At 42.3% G+C, this 24,081-nt stretch overlaps 2 protein-coding genes and 2 long non-coding RNA genes across 6 annotated transcripts in view; all 4 read right to left on the reverse strand.

The window, feature by feature from the left end:
- LOC148399492 (uncharacterized) overlaps positions 1-8,729 on the reverse strand; it is a 37,885-nt gene extending 29,156 nt beyond the window's left edge. For both annotated transcript variants that reach the window (XR_015857895.1, XR_015857896.1), the window contains exons 1-5: positions 8,160-8,729; positions 6,952-7,156; positions 4,415-4,631; positions 1,499-1,649; positions 492-567 (exon numbers count right to left, since the gene is read on the reverse strand). This is a non-coding gene — a long non-coding RNA (uncharacterized LOC148399492). The remainder of the gene's footprint in view (positions 1-491; positions 568-1,498; positions 1,650-4,414; positions 4,632-6,951; positions 7,157-8,159) is intronic.
- The window catches only part of LOC148399489 (uncharacterized), a 98,222-nt gene extending 81,476 nt beyond the window's left edge, over positions 1-16,746 (reverse strand). The window contains exons 1-2 of the long non-coding RNA XR_015857894.1: positions 16,567-16,746; positions 13,263-13,363 (exon numbers count right to left, since the gene is read on the reverse strand). This is a non-coding gene — a long non-coding RNA (uncharacterized LOC148399489). The remainder of the gene's footprint in view (positions 1-13,262; positions 13,364-16,566) is intronic.
- On the reverse strand, positions 8,936-13,069 carry LOC148399493 (uncharacterized). 2 transcript variants are annotated; one of them, XM_088372854.1, is made up of 5 exons: positions 12,558-13,069; positions 10,756-11,034; positions 10,177-10,431; positions 9,683-9,949; positions 8,936-9,461 (listed from the first exon to the last, which is right to left on the reverse strand). In XM_088372854.1, exons 1-5 carry the CDS (start codon positions 12,613-12,615, stop codon positions 9,259-9,261), a joined length of 1,062 nt encoding a protein of 353 aa, XP_088228980.1. In that variant the 5' UTR covers positions 12,616-13,069; the 3' UTR covers positions 8,936-9,258. The 2 variants fall into 2 exon arrangements, with proteins under 2 accessions (XP_088228980.1, XP_088228981.1); XM_088372855.1 differs by having other exon boundaries at positions 8,936-9,452; positions 12,558-12,866.
- A 1,806-nt stretch (positions 16,747-18,552) lies between the features above and the next one.
- Positions 18,553-22,375, reverse strand: LOC148399494 (uncharacterized). The gene is made up of 5 exons (XM_088372856.1): positions 22,192-22,375; positions 20,371-20,634; positions 19,824-20,072; positions 19,333-19,596; positions 18,553-19,098 (listed from the first exon to the last, which is right to left on the reverse strand). The coding sequence occupies exons 1-5, from the start codon at positions 22,247-22,249 to the stop codon at positions 18,881-18,883; spliced, it is 1,053 nt and encodes a 350-aa protein (XP_088228982.1). The 5' UTR covers positions 22,250-22,375; the 3' UTR covers positions 18,553-18,880.
- Positions 22,376-24,081: the final 1,706 nt, after the last annotated feature.

The following is a 24,081-nucleotide window of genomic DNA, read 5'->3' on the forward strand; positions in this document are numbered from 1 at the left end:
TTCAACTTTCTGTACGCTCGTACAGTGAAACAAAAATAAATACACCTAAAATGAAACCAGAAAGTTGTTGAGAAATTAAAAACAGACGCTTGCTGTCATCATTCATTTTGAGTTACTTTGATAAGCATAATTTTTTGGGGGAGTTTCTTATCGTCTTTTCTAAATGGTCATGAAATGTCATAAATGAAAACGCTCTTTCAATTTTAGTTGTGGTTATTTTATTCCTTCTCATTTTCTGTACTAACCTTGGAAGCCACTGAGAAACCAACTTGCAAATTCATCTGAAACGCTTCTGGCACAGGTGAGTTGAGGATCAGAGCATTACAAAATATCTATCCAACTATACATCTGACCAATCCTGATGTGAACATCCAAAAAATTCATTATCATGCAACGGTGGGACACAACGAGCATATTCTCAATGCTGCATTTTCAAACTAGAATGCCAGCTCAGCACTTGACCTGAATGTCAGCTTTACATTTAGCCTCACCTCCATTTAACTTGCCCTTTTCTCTCCTCCTCTTCCTCGTGACTTCTCCTCGCCTCTCCTCGTCTTTTCTTCTCATCTGTGAAGATAAGGGGCAAAAATCATCACCTGCTTCACCCACGAAATGAAATCAGCGCACATTTTTCCTGCTATCGTTTTTTTTTTTTATCTTAAAGAGCGCGGGACGACGTCTTTGTACTTTGACAACGTTCATACAACCCGAGCATTTGGGCTCGGCTCATTGTCAAATAGAGCAGAATTTATGTCGAAATCTTCCTTTATTAAAAAAAAAAAAACTATTGTGCAGTGCGATTTGTCTGTCGGGGACTTTCGGACGATATTAATACGCGGAGAAATTGGATACAGGATATTAATTATCAGCTGAAAGGAGTAGAATCAAAAATGCATGGAAAATGTGCACACCTCATTTAAAATCAGCTTGTCGGAGAGCGGGTGGGGTGTTAAAATTGCATGATACTCAGCAAACGCTTTTTATCTCAAATGTGATTGCGCTACTAATTCATTTGCACAGAAGAAGAGTTATTTGAGGGTACGCTATGAAAGATTCAACAGGCTTGGTGAAAATAGGTGAAAACAAAAACATTGTGTCGACATCAGAAAAAAGGCAAAATATGAAACTATATGGAATTGGAACAAAACGCGAATCAACACAGAAGTCATAATTTGACCTCTACTGACTCATTGTTTTAATCAGCGTCTTCCATTTTGTTCTATGAAAATAGATAAGAGTTATCGCTTCCAATTAAAATCCACAACAGTTCTGTCTTTGTGATTTTTCCTCAGAAGACAAATGATTTTCTCCAGGCTATTAATTAAGGAGAAAGTGGGGCCCCGCAAGTGAGCGTATGGAGATGTAAAGGATGTGATTTGCATAACTTGATGACAGGGATGGAAATCATCATGATACATATGGAGGCACACGCGTGAATATTCACATTTTGTGTACGCCGACGACACATCAAAATGAAACGTGATCTTATCGGACGAACCCAAGTGAGTTCATCTGCTGTGGTGATCCGTAGAGAACCTCGCCCACATAAAAGTTCAGCGAGTTTTCATTCTCAGGATAAGCTGCCACCGCAGTCACTTGATGACGAAGCTTAAGAGAAATGTCACAGACGTCTTGCGGGAGAACCCTTGCTGTAAAAAAAAAAAAAAATGGAACTTTGAATGTAGAGCCAAATCCCGACACCACGGGAGATGAGCTGACCGGCCCACCATGCTGCAATCAGTGACACTGTGTAATGGGATAAGTGGTGGGCTGCCAACGTGCCAAGTGGAGTGTGAACAGCATGTTAATATGCAAATGAGGATGCACAGCTACAGGCTCGTCAGATGTGGTCATGTGATCACATCATATTGTATTCTGGTCAAGAGACAATGACAAAAAGAGTAGAGACAGTCGTGACAGAGACTCTCCACGCTTTGCTTTTTAGCTACATGATGAATATTTTCAATAAATATATTATCACCATCAAAGCTGATCCTTGCACACTAACAATAAGGTGAAATATGTTTTATTGCAAAACAGAATATGACATGAGCAAAAGATTTAGACTAGCCTGTTTTACATGAATTAAAAAAAATCAATATCGTGACATTGTTGGTTGTTATTGAAACGACGACGTTGGGCAAACACCTACGACAACAACACGTCGCTTCCTCCTCTCCCTTTATTTATCTTTCTGAATCGCCTGCCTTGCATGCTGAGGAGTTTGTTTTTCTTTCATTGATGTGAATAAACATGCAAGGAAAGGCGGGTGTCACGGAGCGGAGCGAAGTGCACGGTGAATGCCAAAGTGGGAAAAGGAAAAAAAGCACGGAAAGTGAAAATAACCCATGGCTGTGCGCCCACAGCATGTTGGAAGACGTCAGGAGAGCTTAATGTTAATGTTCGCATTTCTTTTCTCTGCATTTTTCTTTGTCCTTTCATGCGCTGCCCCCCCCCCCCCCCCCCAATCCTTTTCTAATTTACCCAAGAACGGAGGTGCCTGCCTGCCTGCCTGGCACATGACATTGATTTCCATCAGAGCTTGGAAATAACCTCCGAGCTGTTGCCAGGGCAACCTACCTTTTTGCATGTTTGCATATTGCCTCAGAGAGCTTTCTTTTTTTTTTTATCCCTTGCCCATCGGCCGTAGCTCACAGAGCGTCAGGATGACAAATGCTCTCAGGTAGAAGATGCAATAGTGGGGAAAAGGAAGGGGGGGGGGGCATTTGTGATGGCTGGAGGAGGAGAGAGCAAGAACCAGGTGGGGGCAGAGAGATGGATGGCTAAGCCAAGCAAGAGCAAGCCAGGCCATGAACGTTGTGGCACATACAGCGAGCACACGTATGGGGGAGGGTTATTGATGTCTCCCCATTGGAGGCCAGTGAGAGCAGTCTGGATGGGTGAGGAGGAGGGGGAAGGGGGTGTTGAGCAACAATAAAACTCCAAAGCATTGACAGCGATGGACTCCTACTTCCTGATTAACATCAGGATGAAAACAAGCAGAGAGTAGGAGGGGGTGGGTAGGGGTGCACGGAAACAGAACATATGATTTCTCTTCAGTCATAGCCTAACGTTATGACCTTGTATCTGAAATCATCATTCTACTTAAAATGAAATGTTTTTTTTACTTGGGATCCTTAACACTACTACAATTTACTTTGTAAAAACAGAGGAATTGATTAAACAGATCAAGTATCTCGGTTAACTCAATTCATTGTGCTGAGCCATTTGGCGTACCTAGCTTGACCACTGGAGGGCAGTGTAATACATTGCAGGGGTGGGCAATTAATTTTTACAAGGGGCCACATGAAAAACCTGAGTTGTGTCAGAGGGCCACACCTACGATAACTTAAACCTGCTCAATTTTCTTCCATTGAAAAATGCACTAAATTATTTATTTTAAATAGTTGGTACTGGTAATTAGAAGAATACAATGTTTATATTTATATTAAGCTATGTGAAATTGTGGTGTAAAGGTGAAATAAAAAACAATTATTAATCAGTACAATTTATTCTTAACTTCTTTAACTTGTCCTCAAATGACAAAGCCGCTACATCTCTGGGTGTGAAGTTTGATAAAAAGTCCTTGTTGGGCTTGCAGTTTTGCTAGCAATGCATCAGCGCCCTGTTTATCAGACATGTATTTTTTCTCATGCTTGGTCGTGTAATGGCGACTCAAATTATATTCTTTAAACACAGCGACCTGTGTACCACAAATCAGGCACATGGCTTTACCTTTCATTTCTGTGAAGAAGTACTTGGCAGTCCATATCTTGTTGAAAACACGGCGCTCCTTGTCAACTTTTCTTTTCTTCGCGTTAGCACACATTTTGAGGGCAGCATTACTTCGCGCCGTTCACCTACACGCAAAGCTCACATGCACGCATGCTACACGGAAGTGCGACGCCTTTCAAAATAAAAGCGAAACAGTTGTATTGTACGCACGACACGATTTTTTTTTTTTTTTTAAATTACGATTGGCCTCGTGCGGGCCGGACAGGGATAGCACAAAGGGCCGGATGTGGCCCGCGGGCCGTAATTTGGTCATACAGATAATAAAAAAACAGTAAGTGAAAGCTGTTTGTCTTGTTTTACGTAGGATAAAGAATATATGCCGGTGAGTCCTGTAATACCGTCTGTGTCTGTATTCCAAAATATTTTGCTCTTTTTTTAGACCATCCAAAATGTGCGCGCGATTACCTGGAGTCAAAGATGTTGAAAGGGTGCATGAAGCTACTGTGTCAAAAATATTGATGCATAGAGAAAGAGAGGGAAGAAGGAGGGTAAAGAAATATGATGAATTCCATATATTACGTTCAACATTCCATCACCAGCATTCGCCTCGTGATCTCTCTTACACAGTATCAACACTCGAGTTAAAGAGCAGTCGGGGAGAAAATGAATTCCTTATTACCCAGATTATATTATTAGGTCTCGCTTGGCGTGTCTCCTGAATATTCCATCCATCAGCATTTTTGAAACAGGGCCTCATGGACTGCAAGAGTTGTTGGCCAGTCCAGGCTGGAGATGGAAGCCTGAATGGTGGGCCTCTCCAACTTGAGGAATACTTGGCAATATGCTGACAGAAGGCAAGCTGCACTTGTTGAATGCTTTTCTCCTTCTGCTACCTTCTGGACACACATAGAGCACATAAACGTGTGAAAGAGCCTGCAAAAGCCTCGCGTCACATGCCATCAAAACAACCTGATGGTGAAATTCAGAAGCCCACAAGGGGAGGAACTGTAGATACATTTGGGGAAATAAATATGGTGCATATCAATCTCGTGTTCTATCTCCCCGTGATCATTAGAAAATCCATGAGGTCCAGAAATCGTACATCAGGTCTTCCTTTTTCCTAGTGGGCAATACATTGCATTTTTTTTTTTTATAACTTTCCTCCATAACCTGCTACAAATCTACACGACGGATGAAAAGGGCACATTTGCATAGCTTCTATAGGACAGAAAATCAGATCATATAAATGTAAATAAGGTGAGCTTAGCGTAAATTTTCCTCGTGAAAACAGAGATTTGATAAGGCTTTGGGAAGATGCATGCGAGCAACTGTGGATGGAGTGAGGAGGTCTCACAAGGGCTTGTGGACCAATGTGATGATGATGATGATGATGATGATGATGATGATGATGATGATGATGATGATGATGATGATGATGATGATGATGGAAATTTAAATAAAGTGGGATAAATATTGTGTGTATTAATGGATGCATTAATGTCACCATTGACAGGTTTATTTATTTATTTATTTATCAATCCATCTATTTATCTCTATCTATTTTTTTCATCTATCCATTTATTTATTTATGTCTCCATTTCTGTATTCATTTATGTTGGCAGGAGTTGGAGATGGTGATGCTGTTGATGAACAGCAGGGGGCAGTGGTGCAATACACGACCCACTTAGACCTGCTTTGTACACTTTCATTAGAGTTCAGAACACTTGCAGTCTGTGCCTGCTTTTTTTATATATATCTTTCGTTTTGACTTGATCAAAAAAGACTACACTTTCCAGAGTTTGACTTTAAAACAGTTATGTTTTGTCATGTACAAATGATGCATGGCTACGTAGTATCAAAATGTCCATAATCTCAGATGAAAACAAAATCAAAATAGACACAATTTTCACTTTTATGCATTGTGGCTTTTACCAGCATGTCTGAGAAAATTAGCTGGAGATATTTTGACACATACTAATGACAATGAATGTAATTATGACAGAGGAAAGTTCTTGGCTGAGAAGATACCACACAAGAATTCTATTAGCGAACCAATGAAAGCGCAATCTTTGGTGCTGTATGCGCACTGCTGGCTCAAATCAGATTATTGTTGCTCGGCTATAAATATAATTGATCTTTTTGTTTGTGCCTAAACAAACACTCCAAACGATGTTGCCAGTCTCTCGGCACACAAGACTAGAAATATAATTCAAGGGTACACTTTAAAGAACGTAAAGCGATTCACATTACAGTCACCTCGGAAGAGGTTTTATCATAGAGCAACTGTGAGGATGGCAACTCAGTCAATGTCGCATGAAAGTACTTCTTTTTCTTGGGATGGCATTCAATCATTTCCTTCCGGCTGTATGTATGTCCTTGGCTTTGTGGTAGAGACAAAGGGGTTGCGGCATTACACCGGTCCTCCACCTGCCCACATCTTAGGAGCCAATCTAATGTCTTTCCAGTACTGCATAAATACAATCAGGCCTCGTCGAGGAAGGCAGAATGTGGCGAGAGCGCCTGTCTTTGAATATTCCCCTAAACTGGCAGCGTGGCAACAGATCCTCCCCCTTATCCTTCATACAGTAACCTTCTGACCTCAGAGGGTGTCCACCTATCTATACATCACTCGGGCTGGCTGACAGGGTGGGATGGGGGGAGAGGCACCTACAAGATGTACCAAATTAGAAAAGCATAGAACTGCCAATATGGAGTTTCGTGTTTTCCGCACGATAAGGCGCACCTAAAAACTTCCAATTTTCTCAAAGGCCGACAGAGCTCCCCATCAGGTGCGCCTTATATATGGACCAATATTGAGCCACTACAGCAGGCGTGCTCAAAGTCCAACCCGCGGGCCAAATATATATATCTTATGTATGGTCAAAGTTTTAAAATGGCCCATTCATTGAAGGTGCGCCTTATAATCCGGTGCGCTTTATAGTGCGGAAAATACGGTAAACATTTTTGACTGTCAACGGTCGGCTGTACGAGTCATCAGAGCTCATACCGACACAACTTGAGGCCTGCTACATCACAGGAAATTGGAACAGCCAATGCACAGCCACTCACACTCTCCTTTAGTGTGACGCCTAGCTATCTCTGCATTTCCAAAACAGACCAAGGATTGAACATTAGTTTCTGTTGTTTCTAGCTCTCACTTCTGACAAACAACCCCCGGCGTCCCCGGAGAATTACATTGTCTCCATCGTTACTCACCTCTGCCGGTCACGTCAATAAAATACGTTGAGTTTTAATCAAGGCCAGTTTGCATGCGGACAGGAAGGGGGCGGCGAGCCACACCCCGTCTTGCTCCTTTCACCACATGGCGTCAGAGAGGCGTGGCCGAGGTAGAAACAAGGCAGAGGAGGGAACAACGGAACTGGTAGAGGTTTGATTAAGGGTAAGGGTTGGAGATGGTGGACTTGGAGGGGCGGGAACCATGTAAAAAAAAACAGAAACCCAAATTAGGGTGGGGGGGCTTGCTGAATTTGCATGGCCTCATCATGCCTTGTGTCAGTAAATGACTTGGTCTTGAACTGGGCAGGAGATTGGAAACAAGCCTTGATATACTGTGGGGCAGTAAAATAGTCCTTGGACCCATCAGCATGGTTTCATCAGACCACAGTGCCTATCATATATATATATATATATATATATATATATATATATATACACACACAGTAATCCCTCATTTATTGCCACTAATTAATTCCAAAACCACCCGCGATATGTGAAAATCCACGAAGTAGTGTCACACTCATTTTTAACATACATCATCATTTTTTAGTGCGTATCAATAAGTGTATATTAAACTGTATAAGTGCATATGTTATCCTTAGAACATTAAATAATACTTTTAAACATGTAAATTCTATATTAATACATAGTATAATGACATACAGAAAATAATGTACGAATAATATAAATATAAATGGGATACGTGTGTGTGTGTGTGTGTGTGTGTGTGTGTGTGTGTGTGTGTGTGTGTGCGTGTTACATATGTACATGTAGCTCTTTATACTGTATGTTTTTTTCATTATTACAAATTATCATTACTTTATTAATATTATTATTATTATAACAAGTTTTATATAACAAACTACTGCAAGTATGTTTTTACTTACTGCAATCTGCTGGCGCGTGGGCAACTTGCGTGCAAAAATTCTTCAATTTAGAAGTTTAATTTTGAATGTTTGATTTGGGGGGGGTAAAAAAATCCGTACTGTACTAAAGCCGCGATAAACGAACCGCGATGTTGCGAGGGATTTCTTTTCAAAGCCTGCTATGAAAAAAAATCCATTGTACATTAAAATACATAAAATGAGTTTTTGGTTTATTGTGAGCACAGCAAAGGTAACATGCCCATGATTGTGGAAGACTTAAAACAGCATCAGGAAACAAGTCGAGGCATCTCGACGTCTTACCTTGTTTACTTTTGCCACAATAACGTGGGACCTCCTTTGCTGGATGAAAGTGCACACTCGGCCTACTTCTTTTATAAAATCTTATTTGCACAGCAGCCTGACACCGCGTCCAGCATGCCTGGTGCAGACGGGCGTCCACTTGGCACCACCATCCAGATGAAGTGTTTGTTTGCATGTAAATCCACGAGGTCTTCGATGAACAGTCGCTTGTAAAGTAAAATCTTCCATACAAACTGCCCCCCAAAAAAAGACATTACTAAAAATGGACACCTCGGGATTAATGATTGCACACAAAAGCCGATAGATTCTCGTCGCACATTGGGCCTCGTCATTGCTGGCACGGCCTCTTGGTAGCGGCTAAAGTGCTAATCCGGTGTAAAATACGGCAGCGATTCACATATGACCCGTCAAGGAGCCCGACGTTGAACATGTTTGCAATGGAGAACTCAAAACGAGCATCCTGTTCTCTGTACATCCTGTTCATTTCTTGCATCCTTCAAGCAATGTGGCTTGGAAAGGTTAGTGAAAATCTACATAGAGCTTGAAAAATAAACCACGTAAACACATATAGGATGTATACAAATACAAAATAAAGCAATAAAGCAAAGATATGGAATTTAAAGAGTCAAGACAAATTTAAGGAGTCAAGACAAATTCAACCTTGTTTTGCCAGGATAAAAGTGAAGACAAATTGAAGGAAGATCTGGATTTGCAGAATCGAAATTCAACTTCACCCCTCACCATTTATGAATGAGCTCATTCAGAACAAACAAGGATTGAGTGATCATTTTATTGATTATTGGGGGGGGGGGGAGAACAATAAGCAAAAGAAGCATTATCAATCGAAAGCAAAATGCGCATAGAGTGGCAAACCTAAGCCGAAAATGAATGATTGAATGCGCCGCCAGCGAGTGGCAAAGGTAAGCTTAATCAACGACTAAATACGCCCGCCTAGTGGCAAAACTCAACTAAATGCACCTACAGTGGTAAATGTAAGCTTAATCAATGACTAAATGCGCCTATAGTGGCTAATCAATGGCAGAATGCATGCAGTGGCTGGCGCTCACTTTTTCTGCCTCCACCTTCGGCTTGCTGTCTTCTAGGCGGCCAGCTGAAGCAGCAGATGCACCAGGGTGACCGTCACCAGCAGAGCAGGTGAGTAGGACAGGACGCTGCCGCTCCCGCCGGAGTTGTCGTGCACAACAACTGTGTCAGTGGTACTGCCGCGGCCGCCGCCGCCCGTAGTTGTCGGCTTTTTGGTGGTGCCGCCGCCGCTGCCGCCGCCATCGGTGCCTTTCGGATATGAATGGGAGAATTGCAATTGGAAAAGGTCAGCTGGCAACGTTTGAACTTGCCGCACACTTTTGCGCGCAGTACTGCGAGAGCAGTTTGTAAAACAAAAAGTGCTGCTGACTGGGCTTGCTTATTGGTTGGTTTCCACTGCCAATGAAACGCAAAATGTTCTCGGGTCAAAGCTTTTCGGGTCTCGTACCACCGAGTGGATTGTGCAACATCAAACTCACCCGGAATGCTGACAGTGAAGGACACAGTATTGCCGTCGTAGGTGGCCTTGTAGGTTCCCGCATCGGGTGCTGCCAGGGTCTTGAGTATCAGACCTTCATGCTTGGTTCCTTTTTTCCCGTGCCTCTCGTCGAGCTGGCCGTCCACTTTCTCCCAGATGACAGAATCAGCACCAGTAACTGATCCTGAGATTCTCAATTTGAGGTTTTCGCCCTGCTTGCCATTGCACGTCACGGTAGATCCCGCATTTCCTCCAAAGCAGTCGGCCACTGCCAGCACAAGAAAAGCAGATGTACATTCTGGTAACACGGGATGGATTGTGAGTGTACATTTAGCAAAATGTTTGGTAATCATTTGGCTAAGGTGCTGTCATGTGCACCTTCTAGTTTTTCTCACTCAAGCCTGCAAATGTGTGTGCGTGCGTGATTGTGCCTATATCAAGAAATGGTGCACAAAAAGCTTTCGTGTGGCGAGCGGCTTTCCTGCAACATCAAACCTTGGACGGAAAAATATTCTCCGTCGCCGTTGGTGCCGCCCGTGAACTTTGCGTCGTCGTCCAGGTTCATGATCGTCAGGGTAGCCTTGTCGACTCCACCTGGGTACTTGTCACTGTCGGCCGTAATCTTCTCCGTATCCTTCTTCCAGCCGATTGAGCTGACAGTTCCGTCTTCGAGCCCCAATTTGATTCTGCCACCTGGCTTGCCCTGGCACAGCCCGGGTGTGGCGCTGGGGCCACCTAAGCAGTCCACCACTGCCAGCACAAGAAAAGCATAATCACTCACTCTGGTCTGTGCGCAAAGTACATTGGAGCAAAGACTGTGGCGCTAAGTGGACCCTTTGAAAAGGACGCCGAGATGTTTTGCTATTTTGGTCAAACTTTGGACAAATCAGTTTTTTTCTCCAACTTTTCTCCTGAGCATAAGAGAATTTTGCAAACGCAGTTTCCCTGTGTGGAGTGTGTGCGTGTTGTCCCTGTGCGCGCGCACATTCTAAAAACATGTGTGTGCCCTGTGCGAAGGAAATGGTGCGCAAGAAGCTTTTTTGTGTGGCCAGCGGCTTTCCTGCAACATCTAACCTTGGACCTGGAACTTTTGGGCTGGTGATGTGCTGGCCGTGTACTCTCCCTCGTCGCCTTCTTTCAGGTTCAGGATCGTCAGTTCTTTCTGGTTGGTAGCATCATCAAACTCATACTTATTGCTGCTTGCCGTAATTGTAATAGTTCCTTTCATCCATTTGGTATTACTAGAGCCTGTGATTTTCAATATGACTTTTTGGCCCTTCTTGCGCTGGCACGTCACAGTTTTGCTACCGTCGCCCGTGCAATCTTCAGTTGTCTGCACCTCTGTCAGCAGCACTAGAAAAGCAGAAGAGGGCAAAGTGTATCATCACTCACTCTGGTCTGGTCTGGTCTGTGTGCAAAGTACACATTTGAGGAAAGACTGTTAAGACGCTATTTGCCCTTTTCATTTCTGAATATTCATTTAGCCATTGTCAATTGTTCTTTACTTTTTTGTTTGCGAGAGAAAAAGATGAAACTGCACTGGCCCCAAACTGTAATCCGCTATTAATAAGAATAAATTCAATTCGCCCTTCTTGTTTGCTTCCATGACTGGTTTGAAATGTTTTGTTTTAAACAAGTTTTCTTTTGAAACAAAGGTTAACATTGTGATCCTCCCACCCCCCTCGGCCCGCGCAACGCCATGTCCCGTTTGTAAATGCTAAATATTCCCTTTGTTATTTGAATTTGAGAACGAAAATCTCAATTTATTCTTTATAGTTTATACCGTTTGCAATTAAAGTTTCTATGAGTGGTGTTAAATGTTTTGTTTGAAATAAACTTTCTCTGAAACCAAGCTGATGTGTTTTATTATATTGAAAAACGTCATGTTCTGTTTGAAAATGTGATGATTTCCTGTTTAAAAAAAGTCCGAATTTATTCTTTATAATGTACACGGTTTGCAGTGAAAGAAAGTGGTTTTGAATGTTTTGTTTTAAATAGGCTCTCTTCGAAACCAAGATAACATTTTGTTCATATTCAGAAAATGCCATGTTTTGTTTGAAAATGCAAAATGTGATCCCCTTTGTACAAAGAAATCTCTTTTTTTTTTCCTAACAGTGTATACGGTTTGCAATCAAAGTGGTGTTTTTTTAAATAGGCTTTCTTTGAAAACAAGCTAACATTTTAAACAAAGTCATGATCGGTTTGAAAATGGAAACTGATTACCTTTATTGTTTAAAAAATGTAGACGGCCGATTTGCAATGAAAGTGGTTTTAAATCTTTTGTTTTAAATGGACTTTCTTTGAAGCCGAGGCAACACTTGGTGATTAGCTATAGTCCCATGTTCCGTTTGAAAATGCAAAATGTGATTCCCTTTGTTTAAAAAAATAAAATAATCTGAATTTATTCTTAACAGTGGATACCGTTTGCAATGAAAGTTTCCATGAGTGGTTTTGAATGTTTTTTTTTTAAAGGCTTTCTTTGAAATCAAGGTAACGTATTTTGATTAACTATATTAAAAAACCCACCACGTTCAGTTTCAAAATGCAAAATGTGATTCCTTTAACTGTTGGGGAAAACAAGTCTGAATTCATTCTTTTTAGAGTATACCGTTTGCAGAAAAGTTTTTTTTTTAAATAAGCTTTCTTTGAAATTAAGGAAACGTGTTATCTCTATTCAAAAAGCGCCACATTCTGTTTGCTTAATTTGTTAACAAAAATCAAAATGTATTCTTTATCGTGTATAAGTGACGTGGCAGAGAAAAAGCAAGGCACACACACAACAAAAGCGTCGTCTCTCTCCTAGGTCCGTTTTATTCATGCGCCTAAAGCTTGCGCAAAATGGTTAGCAACATAGCAATTGAATTCAACGCCCTTACCTTGCCCGAATTGCTGGCTGAACACGAGCACCAAGCACAGGAGCTTGGAGAAGTTCATCTTCTTTCGAGGATGACTAGGAAGCGAGGGAGCGTTCGGACCTGCTGGAGCTGCTGCTGCTGCTGCTGGAGCCGCGTGAAGAGGTGCGAGCAGGCCAGTCCACTGAACCAAACGAGCCGTAAGAACTCAGCGAGCGAGCGAGCTTCCTATAAAGCGCTCAATCGGCGTCATCTTCAATGGCGCTTGGAAAGTTTGCACATTTGTTGCTCGTTCATTGGCTGCATTTGGGAACTTTATGACGAGTGCGTGCGCGCTACACGTACGCAAAAGCTGCTGCGCAGCCTTACATAACCCCCTTTGTCTTACGCCATACAGCTCCTTTAAGTCTTTACGAAATGTCATAACTGTTGCCTATCCGAGTCACGACGAGCGGCACTTTATGTCCTTTCACAAGTCTTTTCGATTCTTTTCCAACTCCACTGAACAGATACACAGCCGTCTCCTCGACATTCGAGTGCCCCTTATCGCGGTGGCGCCTTTAGTGGCAGTAGTGGGAATCCTCGCTACCGAAAAGACATCCAACCTAATTAAGAAATAACTAAAAAAAAAAAAAAAATCCCAATGACGACGATTGTGGAGACACACATAGACCATAAAGGAATGGCACGTCACTGAAATAGCCTCTATGGGTTGGTTCACTTGCGTACCATTGGTGGCATGGCTTGTTTTTCTTTCGTGAGATGTAGACATCTTAAGCCCTACATCATTCGGACTCGATTGCGTAAGCGATGCGCAGGCCGTTATAATCCTGGAAAACAAAACAAAAATGAAACAAATTTATTGGAACAATATTGGAGTGGAGATTTAATATGATCTTGTTCTTCCCACTGCTTTTGAGGCACGGATGTTTTTTGTCATTTGTGTGTAAAAAAAAAAAAAGTATCTTTTTTTGTACTGTTACAAAATGCCATTGCCTATTACCTAAATAATCGTAATAATGACTGACTGACTGACTTCTTGAACTGTAACTCTTCAAAGCACTTGCGTGACCCTGGCTTACCACACCCCACGCAAGTGTGTACTTTGTGTACGTGGGGACCCCACGCAAGTGTGTACTTTGTGTACGTGGGGTGCTTTGCGCCGTTTGACAGAACAAAGTGACAAAGCGCAGGCTGTGGAGTAAAATGGGGGGGTGCTTGCCCATCGTCACACAGCAAAAGTCTTTCTTTGCATGCTTTGTTGCCTTCAAGTAATTATTATTTTTTTTTTTTAACTGAACGTCTGTTTCAGGCATACAATATTTGCTTGGCTGTCTGACCAGCCATAAAATCTGCCTGGTAACGACGACGCTGGTGAGCCAGTGAAGGTGTTTACAACCACTGATGGGGTTTCTTCTCTTATTTTTCTTTGCAAAACATCTGCCCTTGGTCTTTTGGTGTTATTTTAACAGAACTACAGCTTAGACGCGCCACATTAAAAAAGCCGAATCAGCCGGCTTTGTTCCGATGTTAGATATTTCCTTTAATCCAGTTGAGACTTGCAAGGTCCGTACCTGGGTCCGTAGCTACCGCCAGGCAGACTAGACCGTTGCCTCGGGCGCCAGTTGGGGAGGGGGTCACCTTCAACCACCCAATATTACTTACTTTATACTTTTTCTTTCCAAGTTGTTCTACCCCATATAAATGCATATTTAGATATAAATGGCGCCCTCCATTTTGCAGGCTTTGACAATTCTGTTTGGGGGATCACACCAAACGCCCTCAAGCTGACTGTCTTGTGGCACACCACGGCCACGGCCAGGGGGCTCCAGGGAACATCTTGCCTAGGACACCAAATTGCTCAGGGCCACCACTGGACCGCACGGGTACACGTAGATCTTTAACTTTGTATGAGCGCTGCAGAAGAGGGCTTCTTCCCAAACATGACTTAGCAAACAGTTGAAAGTTTTTGCACGATGCTAAACCTGAACCAAGACGCCTGCCTGATCACCTTTGACCCCTGAGACAAGGCAACCTGCAGGGAAGCCGCACGCAGTCTCAGAGTGATGTTTGCAAATGACGATAAATTCAAAAGCCCACAGTGATGTTTGCAAATGACGATGAATTCAAAAGCCCATCACTTTTATCTGGCTTCGATAATCATTTACTTTGTGCGTGGAATTTGTAGGGGTTATGGCAGACGGACGAAGGGAAAAAAACATAAATAGAAATACCCAGGAGTCAATTATGCGGGCCTGACCCCTACATGTGGGGGTGCAATGCCCCATGTACCCACCTCCCCTCCTCTAGCTACGCCAGTGGACAGCATGGCTATCTCGCGGCCAGCAGGCTCGGGGGTTCGAATCTCGTCTCAGACAAACAAGTTAAACAATAAAAATAGCCATTTTTATTCTTTGAGCATAACATATCAAAGATAAATCCATAATTCTATTATACGGTCACAAAAGTCAATGAACTATACAACAATGAACAATAAGTCACCGACAACTTCCGTCGGATGTGGAACTGTACTCCTTTGCTCGATAACAAAGCGGCAGTGAAATGACATGTATGTGAATTGTAATTATGGAAATGTAAAAGATGCTCCTTGAGTCAGTTTGTACTTATTAAAAAAAAAAAAAAAAACGAGTAAAATTGCTTCTTATGTTAAGGAAGTATTGTGGCATTCATCTCTAAACGACAGCATCACATGCAACTGAAACTAAACGAATGCTACGATTGCAAATGCACTTATGAAGGACAAACACGCACGTGCACTTCACAAACAAATCCTTTCACCTTAAATGTTGCTATGTACTTGCTACAAACCTTCAATTTAACATTTGCTAAAAGAATAGCTTCACTGAACGCACAAATATTTACCAAACAAAAAGTGACTTGAATATTTATTTAGGGGCCAAAAGAAATGAACAAAGGGATGGCCAGCATTTGTTTACAGTAACAATAGAATGAGATGACTAAAGATAGAAAGGTAATTGAACAAATACAAGATGACTGCTTTTTAGACAAGACAGTGAGGTTATATATATATATAGATTTTTTTTTTTTTTTAACAACCATCACAGTGGGGTGGGGGAGGGGGGTGGAGGACAAAACTTCCTTCTTAATACAGTCACGCTACTCCAAGTGAATGCTGACAAGTAATGACACGGAACTACGTGAATGACAACACAAAAGTAAAGCGGACGGTCAGCACAAATCAGCGCTAATCTAGAATAGAAAAAGTTATTTTTGTTTTCGTTTGGCTGATGTTTAAATGCTATGGGAGCTTCTTCCCTGTGCTTTTTATTAGGGGTGAGGAATCTTGGCAGGGGCCAATGGACAAGCAAAAAGGGCCACACTCAAGAGTTTTATGTTTGTTTAGAGGGGGATTTAAAAAAAAAAAAAAAAAGATTACAGGAATAATTTTTTAACCCTAAAATATAGCCCATTAGAATTAAGTTGTTTGAAAAAAAATAATAGCGTAGTATGATGACAATGTCGGAATTTTAACGCAATCTCATAAATTATTTATTTTTTCATATATAGTCCCGTGAAATTACACGTTTGCCTTAAACAAACACGACTTTTGATTTAAAAATCAAATACTATTTTTCCGGAATTTTTTTCTCCCCCAGGTACGTTATATTATCTTGGTCTATTATTTGTGTCTCTCTCTTTCCAATAGGGTTCTTGCACTCCTCTGATGGGCATGTTTTACAAACGAGAATCTTAGGAGTTTTTGAATTCTAGTTTGTAGGTTCATCAGGCGTCCGGCCGGATAATTGACGTCGTTTTTTGGTTTTGCAGACCCGCTGAGATATCCATGACGCTGCCCATCGGGAAAAAAATTGGAAATTGGAACAGCCAATGCACAGCCACTCACACTCTCCTTTAGTGTGACGCCTAGCTATCTCTGCATTTCCAAAACAGACCAAGGATTGAACATTAGTTTCTGTTGTTTCTAGCTCTCACTTCTGACAAACAACCCCCGGCGTCCCCGGAGAATTACATTGTCTCCATCGTTACTCACCTCTGCCGGTCACGTCAATAAAATACGTTGAGTTTTAATCAAGGCCAGTTTGCATGCGGACAGGAAGGGGGCGGCGAGCCACACCCCGTCTTGCTCCTTTCACCACATGGCGTCAGAGAGGCGTGGCCGAGGTAGAAACAAGGCAGAGGAGGGAACAACGGAACTGGTAGAGGTTTGATTAAGGGTAAGGGTTGGAGATGGTGGACTTGGAGGGGCGGGAACCATGTAAAAAAAAACAGAAACCCAAATTAGGGTGGGGGGGCTTGCTGAATTTGCATGGCCTCATCATGCCTTGTGTCAGTAAATGACTTGGTCTTGAACTGGGCAGGAGATTGGAAACAAGCCTTGATATACTGTGGGGCAGTAAAATAGTCCTTGGACCCATCAGCATGGTTTCATCAGACCACAGTGCCTATCATATATATATATATATATATATATATATATATATATATATATACACACACAGTAATCCCTCATTTATTGCCACTAATTAATTCCAAAACCACCCGCGATATGTGAAAATCCACGAAGTAGTGTCACACTCATTTTTAACATACATCATCATTTTTTAGTGCGTATCAATAAGTGTATATTAAACTGTATAAGTGCATATGTTATCCTTAGAACATTAAATAATACTTTTAAACATGTAAATTCTATATTAATACATAGTATAATGACATACAGAAAATAATGTACGAATAATATAAATATAAATGGGATACGTGTGTGTGTGTGTGTGTGTGTGTGTGTGTGTGTGTGTGTGTGTGTGCGTGTTACATATGTACATGTAGCTCTTTATACTGTATGTTTTTTTCATTATTACAAATTATCATTACTTTATTAATATTATTATTATTATAACAAGTTTTATATAACAAACTACTGCAAGTATGTTTTTACTTACTGCAATCTGCTGGCGCGTGGGCAACTTGCGTGCAAAAATTCTTCAATTTAGAAGTTTAATTTTGAATGTTTGATTTGGGGGGGGTAAAAAAATCCGTACTGTACTAAAGCCGCGATAAACGAACCGCGATGTTGCGAGGGATTTCTTTTCAAAGCCTGCTATGAAAAAAAATCCATTGTACATTAAAATGCATAAAATGAGTTTTTGGTTTATTGTGAGCACAGCAAAGGTAACATGCCCATGATTGTGGAAGACTTAAAACAGCATCAGGAAACAAGTCGAGGCATCTCGACGTCTTACCTTGTTTACTTTTGCCACAATAACGTGGGACCTCCTTTGCTGGATGAAAGTGCACACTCGGCCTACTTCTTTTATAAAATCTTATTTGCACAGCAGCCTGACACCGCGTCCAGCATGCCTGGTGCAGACGGGCGTCCACTTGGCACCACCATCCAGATGAAGTGTTTGTTTGCATGTAAATCCACGAGGTCTTCGATGAACAGTCGCTTGTAAAGTAAAATCTTCCATACAAACTGCCCCCCAAAAAAAGACATTACTAAAAATGGACACCTCGGGATTAATGATTGCACACAAAAGCCGATAGATTCTCGTCGCACATTGGGCCTCGTCATTGCTGGCACGGCCTCTTGGTAGCGGCTAAAGTGCTAATCCGGTGTAAAATACGGCAGCGATTCACATATGACCCGTCAAGGAGCCCGACGTTGAACATGTTTGCAATGGAGAACTCAAAACGAGCATCCTGTTCTCTGTACATCCTGTTCATTTCTTGCATCCTTCAAGCAATGTGGCTTGGAAAGGTTAGTGAAAATCTACATAGAGCTTGAAAAATAAACCACGTAAACACATATAGGATGTATACAAATACAAAATAAAGCAATAAAGCAAAGATATGGAATTTAAAGAGTCAAGACAAATTTAAGGAGTCAAGACAAATTCAACCTTGTTTTGCCAGGATAAAAGGGAAGACAATTTGAAGGAAGATCTGGATTCGCAGAATCGAAATTCAACTTCACCCCTCACCATTTATGAATGAGCTCATTCAGAACAAACAAGGATTGAGTGATCATTTTATTGATTATTGGGGGGGGGGGGGGGAGAGAACAATAAGCAAAAGAAGCATTATCAATCGAAAGCAAAATGCGCATAGAGTGGCAAACCTAAGCCGAAAATGAATGATTGAATGCGCCGCCAGCGAGTGGCAAAGGTAAGCTTAATCAACGACTAAATACGCCCGCCTAGTGGCAAAACTCAACTAAATGCACCTACAGTGGTAAATGTAAGCTTAATCAATGACTAAATGCGCCTATAGTGGCTAATCAATGGCAGAATGCATGCAGTGGCTGGCGCTCACTTTTTCTGCCTCCACCTTCGGCTTGCTGTCTTCTAGGCGGCCAGCTGAAGCAGCAGATGCACCAGGGTGACCGTCACCAGCAGAGCAGGTGAGTAGGACAGGACGCTGCCGCTCCCGCCGGAGTTGTCGTGCACAACAACTGTGTCAGTGGTACTGCCGCGGCCGCCGCCGCCCGTAGTTGTCGGCTTTTTGGTGGTGCCGCCGCCGCTGCCGCCGCTGCCGCCGCCGCCGCTGCCGCCCTCATTGGTGCCTTTCGGATATGAATGGGAGAATGGCAATTGGAAAAGGTCAGCTGGCAACGTTTGAACTTGCCGCACACTTTTGCGCGCAGCACCGCGAGTGCGCTTTGTAAAGGAAAAAGTGCCGCTGAATGGGCTAGCTTCTTGGTTAGCTTCCACTGCCAATGAAATGCAAAATGGTTCCGGCTCAATCAAAGCTTTTCGGCTCTCATACCACCGAGTGGATTGTGCAACATCAAACTCACCCGGAATGCTGACAGTGAAGGACTCAGTGGTGGATGTGTCGTAGGTGGCCTTGTAGGTTCCCGCATTGGGTGCTGCCAGGGTCTTGAGTATCAGACCTTCATGCTTGTTTCCTTTTTTCTCGTGCCTCTCGAGCTGGCCGTCCACTTTCTCCCAGGTGACAGTACCAGTAGTAACTGATCCTGAGATTCTCAATTTGAGGTTTTCGCCCTGCTTGCCATTGCACGTCACGGTAGATCCCGCATCTCCTCCAAAGCAGTCGGCCACTGCCAGCACAAGAAAAGCAGATGTACATTCTGGTAACACGGGATGGATTGTGAGTGTACATTTAGCAAAATGTTTGGTAATCATTTGGCTAAGGTGCTGTCATGTGCACCTTCTAGTTTTTCTCACTCAAGCCTGCAAATGTGTGTGCGTGCGTGATTGTGCCTATATCAAGAAATGGTGCACAAAAAGCTTTCGTGTGGCAAGCGGCTTTCCTGCAACATCAAACCTTGGACGACAATCTCTTTGTCATTGTTGGTGCCTTTGTACTCTCCCTCGTCGTCGTCGTCCAGTTTCATGATCGTCATGGCCTTCACATTGAGTCCACTGTACTTAGCCGCATCTTCTGTAATTGTGGTGTCGCCCTTCGTCCATGCGTATGGGCCGCTGGCATCTGCCGAATTCAATTCGAGCTCTCCACCCGGCTTGCCCTTGCATGTCACCTTTTCAGACTGTTTGCCGTGGCAGACTGGTACCACTGCCAGCACAAGAAAAGCAGAATCACTCACTCTGAGCAAAGACGGTGGCACTAACTAAGTGGAAAAAGGCGCCGAGATGTTTTGCTATTTTGGTCAAACTTTGGACAAATCAGTTTTTTTCTCCAACTTTTCTCCTGAGCATAAGAGAATTTTGCAAACGCAGTTTCCCTGTGTGGAGTGTGTGCGTGTTGTCCCTGTGCGCGCGCACATTCTAAAAACATGTGTGTGCCCTGTGCGAAGGAAATGGTGCGCAAGAAGCTTTTTTGTGTGGCCAGCGGCTTTCCTGCAACATCTAACCTTGGACCTTGAAGTTTTCGGCTGGTGTCACGTTGGCCGTGTAGGTTCCCTCGTCGTCTTCTTCCAGGGTCTTGATCGTCAGTATTTTCTGGTTGGTAGCATCATCAAACTCATACTTATCGTTGTTTGCTGTAATAACAACAGTTCCTTTCATCCATTTGTCATTACTAGAGGCTGTGACTTTCAATTTGACGTTTTCGCCCTTCTTGCGCTTGCACGTCACAGTTGAGCCACCGGTGCCCGTGCAATCTTCTGTCAGCAGCACTAGAAAAGCAGAAGAGGGCAAAGTGTATCATCACTCTGGTCTGTGTGCAAAGTACACATTTGAGGAAAGACTGTTAAGACGCATTTTGCCGTTTTCATTTCTGACTATTCATTTAGCCATTGTCAATTGTTATGTTTCTGACTATTCATTTAGCCATTGTCAATTGTTATGTTACTTTTGGTTTGCGAGAGAAAAAGATGAAACTGCACTGGCCCCAAACTGTAATCCGCTATTAAGACCAAATTCAATTCGCCCTTCTTGTTTGCTTCCATGACTGGTTTGAAATGTTTTGTTTTAAACAGGTTTTCTTTTGAAACAAAGTTTAACATTGTGACCTCCCCCCCCCCGCGCAACGCCATGTCCCGTTTGTAAATGCTAAATATTCCCTTTGTTATTTGAATTTGAGAACGAAAATCTGAATTTATTCTTTATAGTTTATACCGTTTGCAATTAAAGTTTCTATGAGTGGTGTTAAATGTTTTGTTTGAAATAAACTTTCTCTGAAACCAAGCTGATGTGTTTTATTATATTGAAAAACGTCATGTTCTGTTTGAAAATGTGATGATTTCCTGTTTAAAAAAAGTCCGAATTTATTCTTTATAATGTACACGGTTTGCAGTGAAAGTGGTTTTGAATGTTTTGTTTTAAATAGGCTCTCTTCGAAACCAAGATAACATTTTGTTCATATTCAGAAAATGCCATGTTTTGTTTGAAAATGCAAAATGTGATCCCCTTTGTTGAAAAAAATCTCAATTTTTTTTTCTAACAGTGTATACGGTTTGCAATCAAAGTGGTGTTTTTTTAAATAGGCTTTCTTTGAAACCAAGCTAACATTTTAAACAAAGTCATGATCGGTTTGAAAATGGAAACTGATTACCTTTATTGTTTAAAAAATGTAGACGGCCGATTTGCAATGAAAGTGGTTTTAAATCTTTTGATTTAAATGGACTTTCTTTGAAGCCGAGGCAACACTTGGTGATTAGCTATAGTCCCATGTTCCGTTTGAAAATGTAAAATGTGATTCCCTTTGTTTAAAAAAATAAAATAATCTGAATTTATTCTTAACAGTGGATACCGTTTGCAATGAAAGTTTCCATGAGTGGTTTTGAATGTTTTTTTTTTTTTAAAGGCTTTCTTTGAAATCAAGGTAACGTATTTTGATTAACTATATTAAAAAACCCACCACGTTCAGTTTCAAAATGCAAAATGTGATTCCTTTAACTGTTGGGGAAAACAAGTCTGAATTCATTCTTTTTAGAGTATACCGTTTGCAGAAAAGTTTTTTTTTTTTTAATAAGCTTTCTTTGAAATTAAGGAAACGTGTTATCTCTATTCAAAAAGCGCCACATTCTGTTTAAGAATGCAACACTGATTTCAATTTGTTAACAAAAATCCAAATGTATTCTTTATCGTGTATAAGTGAAGTGGCAGAGAAAAAGCAAGGCACACACACACACAACAAAAGCGTCGTCTCTCTCCTAAGTCCAGTTTTATTCATGCGCCTAAAGCTTGCGCAAAATGGTTAGCAACATAGGAATTGAATTCAACGCCCTTACCTTGCCCAAATTGCTGGCTGAACACGAGCACCAAGCACAGGAGCTTGGAGAAGTTCATCTTCTTTCGAGGATGACTAGGAAGCGAGGGAGCGTTCGGACCTGCTGGAGCTGCTGCTGGAGCCGCGTGAAGAGGTGCGAGCAGGCCAGTCCACTGAACCAAACGAGCCGTAAGAACTCAGCGAGCGAGCTTCCTATAAAGCGCTCAATCGGCGTCATCTTCAATGGCGCTTGGAAAGTTTGCACATTTGTTGCTCGTTCATTGGCTGCATTTGGGAACTTTATGACGAGTGCGTGCGCGCGCGCGTGCGTGCTACACGTACGCAAAAGCTGCTGTGCAGCCTTACATAACCCCCTTTGTCTTACGCCATACAGCTCCTTTAAGTCTTTACGAAATGTCATAAGTGTTGCCTATCCGAGCCACGACGAGCGGCACTTTATGTCCTTTCACAAGTCTTTTCGATTCTTTTCCAACTCCACTGAACAGATACACAGCCGTCTCCTCGACATTCGAGTGCCCCTTATCGCGGTGGCGCCTTTAGTGGCAGTAGTGGGAATCCTCGCTACCGAAAAGACATCCAACCTAATTAAGAAATAACTAAAAAAAAAAAAAAAAATCCCAATGACGACGATTGTGGAGACACACATAGACCATAAAGGAATGGCACGTCACTGAAATAGCCTCTATGGGTTGGTTCACTTGCGTACCATTGGTGGCATGGCTTGTTTTTCTTTCGTGAAATGTAGACATCTTAAGCCCTACATCATTCGGACTCGATTGCGTAAGCGATGCGCAGGCCGTTATAATCCTGGAAAACAAAACAAAAATGAAACAAATTTATTGGAACAATATTGGAGTGGAGATTTAATATGATCTTGTTCTTCCCACTGCTTTTGAGGCACGGATGTTTTTTGTCATTTGTGTGTAAAAAAAAAAAAAGTATCTTTTTTTGTACTGTTACAAAATGCCATTGCCTATTACCTAAATAATCGTAATAATGACTGACTGACTGACTGACTTCTTGAACTGTAACTCTTCAAAGCACTTGCGTGACCCTGGCTTACCACACCCCACGCAAGTGTGTACTTTGTGTACGTGGGGACCCCACGCAAGTGTGTACTTTGTGTACGTGGGGTGCTTTGCGCCGTTTGACAGAACAAAGTGACAAAGCGCAGGCTGTGGAGTAAAATGGGGGGGTGCTTGCCCATCGTCACACAGCAAAAGTCTTTCTTTGCATGCTTTGTTGCCTTCAAGTAATTATTATTATTTTTTTTTAACTGAACGTCTGTTTCAGGCATACAATATTTGCTTGGCTGTCTGACCAGCCATAAAATCTGCCTGGTAACGACGACGCTGGTGAGCCAGTGAAGGTGTTTACAACCACTGATGGGGTTTCTTCTCTTATTTTTCTTTGCAAAACATCTGCCCTTGGTCTTTTGGTGTTATTTTAACAGAACTACAGCTTAGACGCGCCACATTAAAAAAGCCGAATCAGCCGGCTTTGTTCCGATGTTAGATATTTCCTTTAATCCAGTTGAGACTTGCAAGGTCCGTACCTGGGTCCGTAGCTACCGCCAGGCAGACTAGACCGTTGCCTCGGGCGCCAGTTGGGGAGGGGGTCACCTTCAACCACCCAATATTACTTACTTTATACTTTTTCTTTCCAAGTTGTTCTACCCCATATAAATGCATATTTAGATATAAATGGCGCCCTCCATTTTGCAGGCTTTGACAATTCTGTTTGGGGGATCACACCAAACGCCCTCGAGCTGACTGTCTTGTGGCACACCACGGCCACGGCCAGGGGGCTCCAGGGAACATCTTGCCTAGGACACCAAATTGCTCAGGGCCACCACTGGACCGCACGGGTACACGTAGATCTTTAACTTTGT

Source organism: Syngnathus floridae, chromosome 4, assembly GCF_059516105.1.
Source record: "Syngnathus floridae isolate MCC-2025c chromosome 4, RoL_Sflo_1.0, whole genome shotgun sequence".
Taxonomy (NCBI): Eukaryota; Metazoa; Chordata; class Actinopteri; order Syngnathiformes; family Syngnathidae; genus Syngnathus; species Syngnathus floridae.